General features: G+C 39.2%; 1 protein-coding gene across 1 annotated transcript in view; it reads left to right on the top strand.

The window, feature by feature from the left end:
• The window catches only part of LOC140482276 (voltage-gated inwardly rectifying potassium channel KCNH7), a 464373-nt gene extending 447986 nt beyond the window's left edge, over window positions 1-16387 (top strand). Inside the window, exons 15-17 of the mRNA XM_072579472.1 lie at window positions 633-783; window positions 13743-13935; window positions 15822-16387. Of these exons, the coding sequence (XP_072435573.1) occupies window positions 633-783; window positions 13743-13935; window positions 15822-16088 (611 nt within the window). The 3' untranslated portion in view covers window positions 16089-16387. The remainder of the gene's footprint in view (window positions 1-632; window positions 784-13742; window positions 13936-15821) is intronic.
• The last annotated feature ends 484 nt before the right edge of the window (window positions 16388-16871 follow it).

Below are 16871 nucleotides of genomic sequence, written 5' to 3'. Positions count from 1 at the left end.
TCTTGTGACATTGCTGCGCATTCCTCTGTACACGGGAAACAGTGATTCGGACTTTGGATAAGGCTGGAAAGATCTGACGCAGTGGTCTCATCTGGTGGTCCTGGGGAAAGAGGATGCCACTCCTCTGCACTACTCCATCCACCAGATGTCCAAGTCCCTGGCATCTCCTTTAAAATTGTACAGCAATACACTACATTTGAAACAGTGTACAGCTAGGTATAAATATGGTATCTGTGGTGTGGAGATCTGACGGTTGTGGTACCATGAGCACTTTTGCCACTAGTGAGTGGATGATTGTGTGAAGGTAACACTGGAAAGATGGGATGCAGATACAATAAAGTGAGCAATGGAGAATTGTATGAGAAATGTCACCTGACCTCCCAAAGTGAAAAACTCCATGAAAAATCCTGAAAACATATCCAATCATAGTTCAGCAACTATAATTTTATACCTATGAAAACCAATAGTAGATAGTTAACAAAGATATTATTTATAGTTAATACATATCTGCAACATTTTGCCTTTGTCCTTTCCTGGGATTGCTATTGCAAGAGGAATTCTTGAAGGTAACAAAATAAATGTTTAAAATGGTTATGTTAATTTTTGGCTTTTTTTTAAACATGTTTTGTCAGGTGCTAATGAGAGAAAGTCAGCAGAATACCCTGATATGTCAACGCAGTCAGCCTCCTCTCAAGCAGCCCGTGGTGTCTCAGAGTCTGGAAGCGATATAACATATGGAGAAGTGGAGCACAGACTAGATTTACTTCAGGAACACCTCAGCAGGTAATCGTATCTTCAGGCTCTATTTTAGTCATTCCAACCTCACCCCTTGCTCAGAGTTAAAAATAGTAATGTAAGGAAGATATCTTGGTAAATTGTCTGTGTCAATTCCTAAAAGTGCCCTTCACTTTTGAATACGAAAATTTGAAAACAGTATGAGTAGTGGTTTAAAAGCAAAATACTGCAAGTGCTAGAAATCTGAAATAAATAAATAAACATCTCACAGGCAATTTGGCTTAGGCAGCAAATGCTATCCTTACCAGAGACACATATCGTATAAAAGAACTTAAAAGCATATTTTATATTATGATTTCAGAATTATGGAGAATATTTCTAACGATAATGTAAGAAAATTTGTGTTATAGAGTCATAGAGATGTACAGCATGGAAACACACCCTTCAGTCCAACTCGTCCATGCCGACCAGATATCTTTAATTAATTTAGTTCCACTTGCCAGCATTTAGTCCATATCCCTCTAGACTCTTCCTATTCATATATGCATCCAGATGCCTTTTAAATGTTGTAATTGTCCCTGCCTCCATCACTTCCTCTGGCAGTTCATTCCTTACCCACACCACTCTCTGCACGAATAAGTTACCCCTTACATCCCTTTTAAATCTTTCCCCACTCACCCTAAACCTATGCCCTTTAATTCTGGACTCACTCACTCTGGGGAAAAGACCTTGGCTATTCAACCCATCCATGTCCCTCATGATTTTTTGAACTCAATAAGGTCACCCCTCAGCCTCCAATGTTCCAGGGAAAATAGCCCCAACCTATTCACTGTCTCCCTATAACTCAAATCCTCAACCTTGGTAATATCCTCATCAATCTTTTTGGAACCCATTCAAGTTTCACAACATCCTTCCGATAGGAGGGAGACCAGAAATGAACTCAGCACTCCAAAAGTGGCCTAACCGATGTCCTGTACAGCTGCAACATGACCTCCCAACTCCTATGCTCAATGTACTCAGCAATAAAATAAAGCATACTAAATGCCTTTTTCATTATCATGTCTACCTAGGACTCCACTTTCAAGAAACTATGAACCTGCACTCCAAGGTCTCTTTGTTCAGCAACACTTCCCAGGACCTTACCATTAAGTGTATAAGTCCTGCTCTAATTTGCCTTTCCATATTACAGCACCTCACGTTTATCTAAATTAAATTCTACCTACCACTCCTCGGCCCATTGGCCCATCTGATCCCGTTTTACTGTGAGGTAACCTTATTTGCTGTCTACTACACATCCAATTTTGGTGTCCTCTGTAAATTTGCTAATCATATTTTTTATATTCACATCCAAAGCATTTATATAAAAGCAATGGATACAACATTGTTCCTTGTGGCACACCGCTGGTCACAGCCCTCCAGTCTGAAAAGCAACCCTCCATCACCACCCTCTGTCTTCTACCTTCAAGCCAGTTTGGTATCAAATAGTTAGTTCTCCCTGTACTCCATGTGAACTAACCTTGCTAACCAGTCTACCATGAGGAACCTTGTTGAGCGCTTCACTGAAGTCCATGAAGATCACGTCCACCACTCTGTCTTATCAATCCTCTTTGTTACTTCTTCAAAAGACTCAATTAAGTTAGTAAGACACGATTTCCCACACACACAGCCATGCTGACTATCGTTAATTATTCCTTGCCTTAAGTTGGACATTCTTTCTATTAAAGTTAAAATCTTGTTGATTCATAATATTGTTAGAGAAAATTTCTCCACTGTTTTTGTGTAAAGATTAAATACAGCAAACAGCAAAAGCCCTTTTCAAAATGTCTTTGTTGCAGTAAGGTTTTTTATGCATTTGAAGACAACATAATAAATTATTCTTTGTGGATGCTTGTGTGACATATCCAGAAGCTTGTCATGTTTCAATATTGTTTGGTAAAATGCCTTGATGCCTGCAGCAAACCCTTACCAGCCACATTTACTCACAATGTACTGAACAGTGTGATTCCAGTATCTCCAGCCCTATTTTAGACAGACTATGAAATTCCACTTGTGCAGAAACTGTAATGTCCTTTCACGAAGAGTGTGGACCCTTTGACTGTCAGTCAATTTGTGCTGTAATGGGTTACAATGCTGTACTTCAAGGTTCACTTTTGCAATGAGCTTAAGGCCATAGCTGCAGAGCTTGAAAGCTCTGGATTCATCAATACTACATATCCCTTGAAGAACAAGGACGTTAAACACCTTGGCATTTGTCAGTTCTTGAGAGGTAGTTACATTTTGCTCGCTACATACTTTCCACATTAATTGGTAAATATAAGAAGTTCTCCCTGTACTACAAGTTGTGTAATAGCGGAAATGTACACATCAAAGTCACAGCATTAGTTATAAAGAGGGCAGGCCTTGTCAAAATTATCATCACAGTTTGATAGGATTCTTTGAACATTTGGTTTACAAACAACTCCAAATACATATCTCTTCCTCCACTGAGTGCACTTCTTTCCATGAACCAGCTTCACTCCATTATACTGACAGCTTTGCCAACGCATGCAAACATGGGCTTATGTCTGCATTATTGGACATCAACGTAAGGTTTGGAACCTAGTCCTGTGAATTTTGACTCAAGGAGCTCAGATTCAATTCTAGCCTTGGGAGCAACATACCTTCCACTTGTGATGCTTCTTTCTGCTCTGTAAGGGTTCTATATTCTAATATCTCTCCATCTTTTCAGCAATTGTGTAATTCTGCCCAACCTTTCAAGTCTAAGTTAGTAATTAAAGGAAATTGCAAGTCTGGCAGCATCTGTAGAAACAGAGCTAATGGACAGAATTTAACTGAAAAAAACTCAGCTAAATATCAATGTCTTTATCTTCAAAATACAGCTGCTATTCTCCCGACTCTTCAGAGTCCATCACATTCCCTCTTTGCCTGCTCCAGCTGGACAGAACACAGCATGCATGGATTATGTGGTACACTTTGTCTGGATCTTTGGATTCAAGCGTCAGAACTTCACCCTCAGGAGGCCTACCTGCTCCACGTTAGCCTAGGGGCTCACATTTCATCTATGCTTGGTCTCAGTCAGGATTGTGTAATGGAATCATCAGCCTTGGTTGGATAGGAGAACCCCTGTTTCCCAGTAAGCATCCTTGTAAGGCATGAACCCTAGGAATGAAACAGGACCTTGAGAGTTCACAAAGATATAAGAGTTGGCACTTTACAGGGTATGCGGCACAGACCTCTGAGATGCAGCATCAATGACTGCAGGTGATTGTACTTTTGCTGAATGAAAGTCCTATCTATTGATAAAGTCAGCCGCGTTATGAAATGACATCTTCAATACACAATTAATAGTACCCTGCACCTTGGGGAAGCCAGCTACATTGACAAGGCTACTGCCCAGACTGCAGCACTGACCTTGTGACAGGAAGCAAGAGGAAATGCTGTGACCTTGATACATTTGCGGTTTGAGGATTGAGAGATCCCATACAGGTCTGCAATGGAACATTAGAAGCAGCCAGTGCAGAAACGTTTAATGGGACTGTCACCTTGATAGCCGCTGGGATAAGATGGCCACCCACTCATTGAGATCACAAGTCCAGCCCCAGCAGATATGACACTGTTCTGTGATAGTGCTCTGGTACATCTTCAGTCTGCAGTCTCACTGTACCTTGCTCATCTTTAGGAAATGGTATCAAGACATTCGACTTAGGGCCTCCTTTAGCAACTTTGTATCCTAAGGGGGCCTTCAGCCATGACTTCTTTATGCCACTGGAGGTCACTGCTGATTCTGGGCTTGTTAGTACATTTATTGCCGTCCAATTCCTCTGTACCCCTGTTGCTCCACAAACTCACTGTCAATAATCCCTGCTGTGGCTGGATCCAGTGGTCAAAGTTATAATGAACCTATGTGGGCAATATTAAAAGCAGACCAGGCGTTTAGTAATGTAAACCAGTCAGAACTCACATACACATAAATGACAGTACAGCATTATTGGCAATACATTAAGAAACAGAGAATTTAAACAAGAAGGGCCATGTGTTGCCTGCACAATAGTGAGCCTATTCTGATGCTGCAGAACAAGTCATGTCACACAAATACAGTTGGAGATTGCAATGTATCAAAGTTCCTGGATTGATATCAATGTCTTTAACTGACTACACTAGGACTGACGATACTCTTCCTTGATTGGTCAGAGGACTGCTCCTTTAGACTTTCAGACATGGTGATTAGTTGACAGTACTTGCTGACTGCTTTGTCACATAAACTTGTGTAACATGACTTAGCATGGTGTCGTCCAACATAGTCTAATCACTGTTGGCAACCATGGCAGTGTGTCTGAATCGTGTCTTCAGTAAAAGGCAAGGAACTATTGTGATGCTGTAAGTTCTGAGAGAGGTGGTCATGCGCAAAAAAAAACAAAGCATAGATGCAGTGAGCATCCAAGTAGGCCCAAATGAGTGACCACTAGAGAACTAAACTGGCACCACACTTAGTGTCCTGAGATATACCCTGTGTTATGCATGAGATGGGTGTGCTCAGAGGGCAGCAGTATTACAATGAAAGCTCTTAGCATACTCCAGGATTTGGTACTGAAGTAGTGAATTATGTTGTAAGTGAGTGAGTGAGAGTTGTGCCGTGAGGGTGTGTCAACAGTGGTACATATCCAATGGCAACTTCCATGGACAAAGGATGTGAGATGATGCCTTGAGCTGTTAGGATATGCTGGCCAAGATGGACCCGGGGCAGCAAGCAGTATACTGGAGAAGCCAGGTATCTGCTCAGACTTTAATGTCTGGAATTGTCACATTCTCAGAGAAATAGGAACCTGCATTTAAAAGAGGAAAGATTAAGTAATAATGACATGTTAATATATACGAACAGATCTCTCACTACTTAGTAACAAGATTCGCACCATCAAAACCTTGGGTGAAAAATCAGACCTTTTTCTCAACATCAAGGATCTCATTTTGCTGAGCTTATTTTCTGAACTGACTCACAATTGGCTACATCTTACAGGAGCTGGGAAGATTCCACCCAATGTTGCGAGTTAGATATGACACTGCTTCTGAATTCTTCAGGTTTTCTAGCATGGAATGTCTCCACCACTTTGTACGTTATTGTTTTCCTTTCAGATCTCCAGTATTTGCAGCACTTTGCTTTTATTTTGTTTGTTTCAAACCTGAGACCTTGTTAATTTTTAATCTCACTAATAGGGATTCACATTTCCTAGTGCCTGGTGCTATTGGGTATTAACAGCCTCAAAGGTGGTGATGGGATCCTTATCATTCTCATCAAAGTCAATGATGGCCATGTTCCATTTTGGAAGAAGTTTAGTTTTAATGTGCCTGTGGTATGTCCAGCAGTTTGTTATTTATAAGAGGCAAATAATGTTCGATGATTGAAATATAAACCTGAATTCCATTTTATATTGGATGTAGTCAGAGCTGGCACCATGCAAGTTCTAATCAGATCCAAAACATTAAAGAGAAAGTAACGCAGCCAAAATGTTTTTCTAATTAATTTATTTTGGGGGTGGAGGTGGGGGCTGCGGTTGGGTGAGCAGAAATGTTTGACTGGATGCTTTAAAACTAACCAAGACTCCTTTTCTTCTATTTATTTATTGTTGCCACATGTACCTAAGTACAATGAAAAATTTTGCTTCGTGAGCAGTACAGGCAGATCATAACATACAAGGTCAGAAGGTGTTTAGACAAAACAAGGCGTACAAGGTTACAGCTGTATATGAGGTGCAGAAAGCAAGTTCAACTTTAGATTTAAAGTGAAAGATGTCCAATAATAGCAGGGAAGGAGCTGTCTTGAACCTGTTGGTATACGTGTTTAAGTTTCTGTATCTCCTGACTGATGGAAGAGTTCGGAAGAGAGCATTACCAGTTTGGGAAGGCTGTTGATGATGTTGGCTGCCTTTCTGTGGCAACGAGAAGTGTAGATGGAGTCCATGGATGGGAGGTTGGCTTGTGTGATGGTCTGGGCTGTGAACATAACTTCCTGTATTTTCTTACAGTCATGAACAGAGCAGTTACCATACCAAGCAGTATGCACTTAAATAGAATGCTTTTTATGGTGCAACTGTAGAAGTTGGGGAGGCTCCTCATGAACATGCCAAATTTCCTAACCCTCCTGAGGAAGAAGAGATGTTGTTGTGTCTTCTTCATTGTCGCATCAACATGAGAGGTCCAGGATAGATTGTTGGTTATTGTCACTCCCAGGAATTCAACCCTCTCCACCTCAGCTCCACTGATGTAGATAGGGACACGCCCTCTTCCATTCTTCCTGCAGTCCATGATCAGTTCTTTAGTTTTACTGCTGCCCATCCTGACATCCCCAACCCCCTCCCACCAACCACTGTGCTTTTTGACATGATGGCAACTTTGTTGGCAAGTGAGTGTGCCCAGTTTTGGCTGGGAGCTGAATTGAAAGTGACTTTTTGTGTATGAGGAGACATGTTTGCTCCAAGTATGCATGACTGGTCCACAAACATTTCCAATCCATTCCCAAAAGATCTTCTACCCATGTAGTATTAGCTGGTGCTGAGCAAAGGCCTAGCATCTGCTTGAGCTTGGAATGATTGAAGAGAATTATTCTAGACTGCATTAAAGAACACAACATGGGAGATTATTACATGAAGTTAAGGACAATGAATAAATTATTTTTAATAAATGTTAATTTATTTTAATAATTAGAGTTTAGTTGTGGAAAATAGAATAAATAATTTAAAGAAACCAATGCATATTGTGTTTAAAAGGTTGAGACCAGGTTGACATAGAAGTGTAACAGTTAGGAAGGTGAAACCTATAAAACATCATGGAGGATTAATTGGTTGGATAATTGCATTGAGACAAAATGTCTAAAGTATTAGCAAAGAACTGCAATCCGGATTTTTTTTTGTGTTGGGAGTAAGAGCTAAATTACTTTTAAAGCATTCATTGAATATTTAAAGATCAGAAAGCATCATGAGATTGAAAATGAAACTAAAGAAGAGGATTAATTAACTGAAAGATAGTTTGAGGACAGCCCAGAGCATGGAAGTGAATGAAATTTTGGAAAGTTCATTAGCTTTACGTGATGTCTGCATTTGCAGAAAGAGTTAGTTGAAGTCTGGACTTGCAGTTCTGCAAGACCTTAGCCAAAATAAATGACGGTTAGAGAGACCACGCTGCTCTTTTCTGTGAGCATCAGAAAATGCTAACTTCAACATTGATTGTATTGAATACAGATGAGGCTTGAGCTCAGTTTGAGTTTTGTCATGAAATAGAAGCTTGAAGATCACCTAGAATGAAGTTGCTTGGAGAATCTACAGTTGGGCTCACAGTGTCTTATTGCAAGTGAAAGTAATCAGCTGAATTAGCTTACAAGTATTGAAGAAGTATAAGGGTCTCAGAAAAATTAATGTTCGGAGAAGTAAGAAGTAAACCTGAATGTATTGCATATATAGTTAAAGAAATAAAAGAAATAGATGGAGGTGTAGGACATTTGTCCTCTCAAGCCTGCTCCACCATTCTATAAAATCATGTCTGACTATAAGACCAGGGCTCAATTCCTCAAAGCTTTTAAATCCTTGATACTTCAAAAATATATTGACATTCTCTTTAAATACTTTCAGTGATTTAACTTCCACAACACTCTATGATAGAGAATTCCAGATATTCATTACTCCATGCGAGGAAAAAAAACTTTTTTTTAAAATGGTTGTCCCTTTATTCTGCAACTATGTTTCCTAGCGTGAGATTTTCTCTGCAGTAGAGATATCTTCTCAACATCTACCATGTCAGACCCCCTCAAAATCTTGAGTGTTTCAATAAGATAAGCCCTCATTCTTATAAAATCTAATGAGTAAAGGCCTAATCTTTTTGGACTAAAGGAACCCCTTCATCTGACCAGTCAACCTAATGAATCTATTTTATACTGTTCTCCGTGCCAATGTATCCTTTCTTATATATGGGGATCAGAACTATGCACAATGCTCCAGGTGGGGCCTCACCATCACCCTGTACACTTGTGGCATGATCTCCCTAATTTCAATCTCCAGTCCTCTAGCAATAAAGGCCAAAGTTCCATTTGCTTTCTTAATTAATTGCTGCACCAATATGCAAGCCTTTGTGCTTCATATACAAGAACACCCAGATTCCATTGTGTTCCTTTTTATGAAGTCTTTCTTCATTTAAATTATAGCTTGTCTTTTGATTCTTCATCCAAAAGTGCAAGACCTCATAAAAGCTTGCCTTAAATTTCATCAACCAATTTTTTGTTCATTTACTCAATCAATCTATATTCCCTCGTAGATTCCTTTGATTCAAATCACATTGTGACTTCCAACCTATTTTTGTATCAATAGACAATTTGGATATTTTATCCTCTGCATCCTAATCCAAGTCATTAACATAGAACCTGGTTCCATAGGTCAGCGCAACATCGAGGGATGAAGGGTTTGTACTGCGCTGTAATGTTCTATGTTCTATGAAACATAGCGAGTTTACTGCACAGAAAGATGTTACTTGGCCGTTGTGTCTGCATGGCTGATAAACAGACAAATAACCAACCTGAAACAACTGCACAGAGACCAGAATCCCAACACCAGGTCACATTTTATTTACATGTGCACTGTACATGGGCTGTGATTATTCATCTCAAAGCCAGTCCCCAGACCATCTGAATCTGCTATTTATATCAGTCAGCCAGCGCTCCCTGATTGGCCTAGGTTAACAACTGCTGAAAATGTGTTGCTAGAAAAGCGCAGCAGGTCAGGCAGCATCGAAGGAGCAGGAGAATCGACGTTTTGGGCATGAGCCCTTCATGAGCCCTTCTTCGGGCTCATGCCTGAAACGTCGATTCTCCTGCTCCTTGGATGCTGCCTGACCTGCTGCGCTTTTCCAGCAACACATTTCCAGCTCTGATCTCCAGCATCTGCAGTCCTCACTTTCTCCCCCAGGTTAACAACCCCAAGCAAGAATCTCACAGTCAATGAGATTCTCCTGGCCATGGTTTCAATCACTACACAACCTATTCTTATTTCCAGCATTTGGCTGTAGACCTGTATAGTAAAATTTCATCTTCACAGAATGTATTATTCACAAAGAATTGAGGAGGGAATGTTTTATTCCTCATTTTTCTGTACCTGAATAACGCAAGATTGGTGGCCTAAACATAACCCCTATTAGAGTCCATAGTGAAGCCAGTAATATGTGCTCATTCCTGGTGTTTAACATCTTCTGGAGGAGACACTCTCCATCACTGCAAAAAATTTGTTCACCCTCAACATCCACCAGAAGAAAAAAACTCAGATTCTGAACAGCTTGTTACTTGAGATATTTACATTATCATGAAGACCAATGCAAAATATTGGTTCAAATTATCTGCAGTTTCCTTTTTCACCATTAGTGATTTCCCAGTCACATTCTCCAAGCATCTCACATTTTCTTTAGCTACTCTCTTTTTATGTACCCATAGAAGTTCTTCCCCTTTGTATCAGTTTTTAAATCATCCTCTGCTGCTTACTAAAAAAATCCCAATCCTCTGGCCCACCCCTGGTTTTCACCACTTTGCAATTCTTTAGTTTTGAATGGATGCTGTCCTTGTTAACCATGGATAGTTCATACTTCTTGTCAAGTCCTTCTCTTTGACTAAAATAAAGTTTTGCTGAGTGCCACAAATTATTGTGGGGTGGCACAGTGGCTCAGTGGTTAGCATTGCTGCCTCACAGCACCAGGGACCCGGGTTTGATTCCTGCCTCGGTCGACTGGGTGGAGTTTGCATGTTTTCCCCGTGTCCGCATGGGTTTCCTCCTGGTGCTCCGGTTTCCTCCCATAATTCAAAGATGTGCAGATCAGGTGAATTGGCCATAGTGTTAGGTGCATTAGTTAGGAGAATTGGTCTGGATGGGTTACTCTTTGGAGGGTCGGTGTGGACTTGTTGGGCTGAAGGGCCTGTTTCCATAGTGCAGGGAATCTAATCTAAATGTCTACTACTATTCATCCACTGACTTCCCCGTTAGCCTAGTTTCTCAGCCCAATCTAGACAACTTTTCATACCTCTGTAATTGACCTTTTTAAGTTGAGGGCACTGGTTTGACACCCAAGTTGGTTCCCATCAACCATGTAGTGAACATTACCCCTCAGTGGATCCTTAACTACAAGATCTCTAATTAATCCTATCTCATTACACACTACTAGATCTAAAATAGCTGTTCCTGAGTTAGTTGTGAAATGTATGGCTCTAAAAAAAACCTTGATGCATTTTACAACTTTGTCTTCAATATGACCTTTGCCCATCTTCTTTGTTCAATCAATATGCAGATTAAAGATTTTAAAGATATGAAGAAGTTCTGAAGAAGGGTCACTGTACCTGATATGTTAACTTTGCTTTCTGTCCACAGATGCTGCGAGATCTACTGAGTTTTTCCAGTAATTTCTATTTTTGTTCTATGATTTCCAGCATTCACAGTTCTTTGGGGGGGGGTTTTCTCTGCATTAGCTATCAAATCAAATTTGTTTATTTCCATTTGTTCTATCAATTCATCTCTATTATTAAAAATACTGCATGCATTCAGATAGAATTTTAAGTTTTGACTTTTTGCCATCAATATTTGTTCTGATTCTAATTTCTGTTGCAATTTGCTACTTATATTTCCTGCGGCTGCCTGTCATACTTTGCCTCTATACTACCCTGCACCCTTTGCTCTTTCTTTTGTTTCTGTTTCTTCCATTTCCCTCCAAAGTACCCTGCACCCCCACCCATCTGATTATTGTCAAGCCCCGTCTACAACCATAAATATACAATTTACTAGGACACTGGTTCCAACATGAAATGTGGCCCAATAGAACAGCACATTCTCTCCCCAGTACTAGTGGCAGTGCCCCATGAGTTTGAACTCATTTTGCCTACACCAGTATTTGAGTCATGCATTTAGCTTTCTAATTTTCTATACTCTATGTCAATTTACACATGATCCAGGTAATGTGAGATTGTTAACATTATGTTCCTGCTTTTTGATTAGCCCTGAGCTTCTTGTAATCTGTCTGCAGAACTTCTTTCCTAAATCTACCTATGTTATTGATATCTACATGAACCATGATAACTGGATCCTTCCCCGGAGTTCCCGTTCAACCCAGAAGAGATGTACTGAATCTTGGCACAAACAAGGCAACAAAGCCTCATGTATTCTGTCTTTGTTGAAGAGAATGGTTCCAATACTCTATGCTATCCTTCAATACTACCACATTTTGCTCTTCTCCAGCCACTTGAATGATGCTGTGTACTACATTGCTTCTTCTTCTCTGCAGTCTGTACCCGAGCAAGCACTTCATGTCTGTTGGAGCAAAGGGTCTGTCTGAAGCTCCTCCAAAAATATACTGGGCCATGTTAACTTCCTTAACACAATCACAGCCTCCTGTTCCTAACTACAAAGTAAATTTAATGTAATTAATCTAAGGGGTGTGACTCTATCTTGAAACATGTCCAGGAGCTATCCTTTTCCCTGATGCAGCACAGTATCTGTAGCTCTAACTTCACTTATCAACTCTGAGCTGAAAATACAAGCCATAATGTTAAGCTAATCATGCTTTTTTAAAATTTTATTCTTTCATATCTAATAAAGATTGCTTGTTTTCTTTTAAATGATGAAATGTTAGGTATAGTTTTATTGGTTAAAATTAAACATTCAGATTTAATTTCCAACATCTACAGGTCCTAACCAGATTATAATAGTATGTTAACAGAAAATTGGTTTGAAAATTGATTACAGGGAAGAAACATAGAGGAAAAGGCCATAGCAGTTTTTCAGGGTAGTTGAATTATGTAATGGTGTTCCTTGGGGCTCATTGCTGAAGCTACCACTCTTCATTGTACGTACCAACGATTTGGATATAAGCCTAGAGGGAATTGTATCTCTGTTTCCAGATCATATTGAAATAGAAGATATAGTTAATTCTCTAAAAGGTCAAATGGAGAAGAAGTGGCAGTTAAATTCACTGTCACTATGAGTGTAAAGAAAAGGAGTAATTATATTCCAAGTGGAAGTAGGCTCAATGCTGAGTAAAGCAGTATGTCATAGGAATGTGTTCATATAATGTTGCATCAGATATCTCAAATTGATAAGTCTTACAAAGAAAATGTAATAAAATTCTAGCTTTCAGTTCCAGAGGTATAAGATTAAAACAAAGCCAAAGATAGTGCTTAATCAAGTAAAATAAACTTTATTGACACCTCAGTTGAATTACTGTTTGCAGTTTTGGGATGCTGAGGCTTCAGAACTAGATGCAACAGAAAGCCACTTAGGTAACACAAATAAGTTGAAATACTAGACATGTTTTAAGTTATGAAATAATGGGACAAACTAGATCGAAGCAGACTGTTTCGACAATTGAGAACTCAAAGATTAGTGTGCAGAGGTATAGCTTTAAGTGTAAGAGATATGGAACAGAGGAATGGAGAAATATCTTGAGGCAGAGATGTGAGGCCGTGGAATGCTTCAGAGTCAGTGGTTAATACAAAAACTAAATTAACAATAATGTTTAATTTAGACACCTGGATGAATGAAAAACAGTTAAGGTGATGGAGAAATAGGCTTGTAGGTATGATCAGAAAAGACTGTGTTTGAGCTCAAAGACTTAATTCTGTGTTATATTTCTAAGCAAGTTCTATTAACAGGTAACCAAAGAAGCAGTTTGGTGGCCTGAAGACTGAGGTATTGTTTTATGTACATGCTGATTCCTAATGCAAAAAGTTGCAGAGAGAAGATTAAGAAGATTAAATTTATTTACATAGCATTACTTCAAGAGAGAACTTTTTTAATGATACATAGTTGAACATTTCTCAATGATTACATACAATATATCTTTATTTCATGGAATTTTTTAAACAAGTAACAACTCAGCTCTTTATTATCATTAAAATCAGGTTTTTACATAATACTTGACAAAAAGTAATTTGTTCTAAATATGTGTACAGAATGTAAGAAAGATACAAAAATTAAGCATACGGTGCTTTTTTTTAGGCTGGAAACACAACTGTCTACTGACATTCACACCGTCTTACAGTTACTGCAACGACAATCCATGTCAGGACCACCTGCATACAGTATGGTAACAGCCACAAGGGACTATCAAAGATCATCTGCAAGGATGGCACAGACTGTCCAACCAGTAGCATCTGTAAGGTCAGAACACAGCTTTCCAACAACACCACAGGTGAATATCCATATTGGATATTATGATTTAAACTTTCTAAAGGCCTGACCAAAAGCAATTCCATTATCTCAAGTAACTGGGGAATGGAGGGTAGAAGTTGGCAATTTAAGCATGTGCCAATAGAAGATATGCTGGAAGATGGAATGGTAGGAAACAATTTATTTTTAAATTCCCACCTATTAAGCACATGCCATGATTTTTCTCTTTTAATCCTTCAGAGTATTACACCTAAAGGGGTTGAGGGGAATTTTCCTTGAAATTGAGGTTCATGCAAGTGGTGAGCAAGTGCAGGGGTAGGCATACACTAAACCTTCCCTAAGGACATTAACTGGAGGTTTAATGAAATATATTTGGTGCCTTTTAGAGTGTATGTTCAAAATGTTAAAGCTGACCCTTTACCAGCAACACTTAAATTACACTTTTCATTAAGCCTAACAAATCACAGTATTTCATCAGCAGTTAATTAAGACCAATAATATTCCCACTTAATGTCCTTAGGGTGGAAGGCATGAACTGTTCCTCATTCCATCTACTTACACATATGTTTTTACACATCTAGAATTCTGTCTCACTCTTTCACACTAAGAATGCTTTAAACCACCTGAGACATGCTTCAAAAACTGGAACTGCAGTAAACTGCATCAATTCCTCAGCCAACCAAGTTCTGTAGTGAAGCACATGCCTCAGTCCTCTCATCTATATCTTAGCCTAAAGCAAACAAGTTCTGATGAATGCCTATATGTTCAAGTGTTTGTAGTTGCTGACTGACCTAGAATTTTTAAGGCATTGATGGTATTTATAACATTAAAGTGGTCAACTCATTTGTTTTCTGATTCTTTTGTTATCCTGGATTAAATAGATTTTTTCTTTTCATTATTGTGCCTTCAGGTAGTTAAGTTGAGAGTGTGGTGCTGGAAAAGCACAGCAGGTCAGGCAGCATCAGAGGAGCAGGAGAATCAACATTTTGGGCAAAAGCCCTTTATCTCCAGATGAAGGGCTTATGCCCGAAATGTCAACTATCCTACTCCTCGGATGCTGCCTGATCTGCTTTGTTTTTCTAGCGCACACTCTCGACTGATCTCCAGCATCTGCAGTCCTCATTTTCTCCTTTAGGTACTTAAGTAGATTCCTCCAGTGATCACCATGTAGTATGTGTTACAGAACAAACCACTACCTTATAATTGTTGAGTTACAGCACTGTCACCAATTCTCCTGTCTATTCTGTGAGTAAGGGCCTATTTTGTTAAAAGTGGTAGAGGATAGACCACTCAGATAGTAATTCTTAGCAAGAAGAAGCACTTGGCGTAAAACCAAGCTGTAGTTTATTGTACAGTAGCAAAAGGTACATGTTGCATTGGTTAGTAACACATAATTACTAAAGCTATCCAGAACCACCAATGACATAGCTGATCTTATTGAAATCTCAAACTTAGACACCTCTTTCTCCACACAAGATTGTCTGAAGTCATTAGATTGACTGGAGCCAAATGCAGTCTCTAACATTAACCCTTTCAGACCCATTATGTTATGCAACACATGCCTTTAGTTAACATAATTGTGAATTTATCTTGATAACCTGAAGCTGGCTTTATTAAGGAGGATCCCACCATAGTCTGTCTTCCCCTGGTGAAATCCCCCTGAAACCTAGTATAATTCAGTTCCATCCTAGATCCCAGCATTACATTTGAATGCAGGAATTTCATTGACAAAAGTGTTAGCTGCAATAATCCTGGATCTCAAACTTGCAAGTTCTGCAATGGAAGACATATCTTCAAATGACTAATCAACAGCAACAAAAGTTCTGTATCCATTGCAAGTATAAGATCTTAAATATAATTTATGGTGATATTTCTATTTCAGATTTTATGTTTCCTTCTCTCTTTCAGAGTCCAGAATTTCCAGACTTTGAAAAATCCAAACTGAAATCCAAAGAGTCTTTGTCAAGTGGGGTTCATCTCAACACAATATCAGAAGATAATTTTGCCACATTTTTAGACCACGAACAAGAACAAAATTCACAGTCTCAACAGCAACAGTCACCATCCTTTCTGTGTCCAATGCGGCACCCTTCCTTACCGGACTCCTCGCTAAGTACCATGGGACTGCTGGGCCTTCATAGGCATCTGTCAGATCCTGGTCTTCCAGGCAAATAGCCAACTAATATTCTGCATTTCTGTAGGTTTGCTGCTTTGAGTGGCTGTTTTCCTATTTATGAATAGCATCCTCCATGTATGACTCAGGGGTCTACAATGATACTGTCATATGCAAAAGCACTGTAGATTCATATCAGCTCTGAGCTCACAATGTTAAAGTTCCTCTTTGATGATGATCTGAAAGCTTCAATAAGAATACATTTACAATGTCGCACTGCCAGTAATCTAAGGCACCTTAAGTGATAACAAGCCTGAAATGCATGCCATTACATTGGTTTCTGTGTTGCATGAATTTAGTTTGAACTCAAACTAGAGACTTCATGGGGTGGGGTGGGTGGGGAGACAGAATGATGTCTGCTAATGTAAGTTTAACAGGCAAAGGCTGCAGTTCTGGTCTGAACTAGATATTATTACTTGAAATAACAGCTACTGTAAGCACACTGAGCTCATAGCTCTTTCAAATCTGTGGGAACTGTACATTTTGTGCTTAAAATAGCATCTGACCATTCCACTAAACTCATTTAGTTCATCTTATTTCTTTGTTCTCCAACATTGCTATTCTATGAAAGAATGGGAAAATACAATTGAATCTTCATAGTGAAGAAAAATACAATTCAAGTTGCATTATAGGAGTCTAGTATAGTAGTGGCCTGAAAAACAGGCATACAAGTATGGAATTCAACTGTCATTTTTTTTGGAGCAAGACTTGACATATTTACTTTTAAAATCAAGTTATTGAAGGTCCATAAATCTAAAGTGCTATAAATATTTTCGTATATCTGA

The sequence above is a fragment of the Chiloscyllium punctatum genome, chromosome 10 (genome assembly GCF_047496795.1).
Source record: "Chiloscyllium punctatum isolate Juve2018m chromosome 10, sChiPun1.3, whole genome shotgun sequence".
Lineage (NCBI taxonomy): Eukaryota > Metazoa > Chordata > Chondrichthyes > Orectolobiformes > Hemiscylliidae > Chiloscyllium > Chiloscyllium punctatum.
Note: the sequence above shows the minus strand (reverse complement) of the source record. Positions and strands in the feature narration are given on the sequence as shown.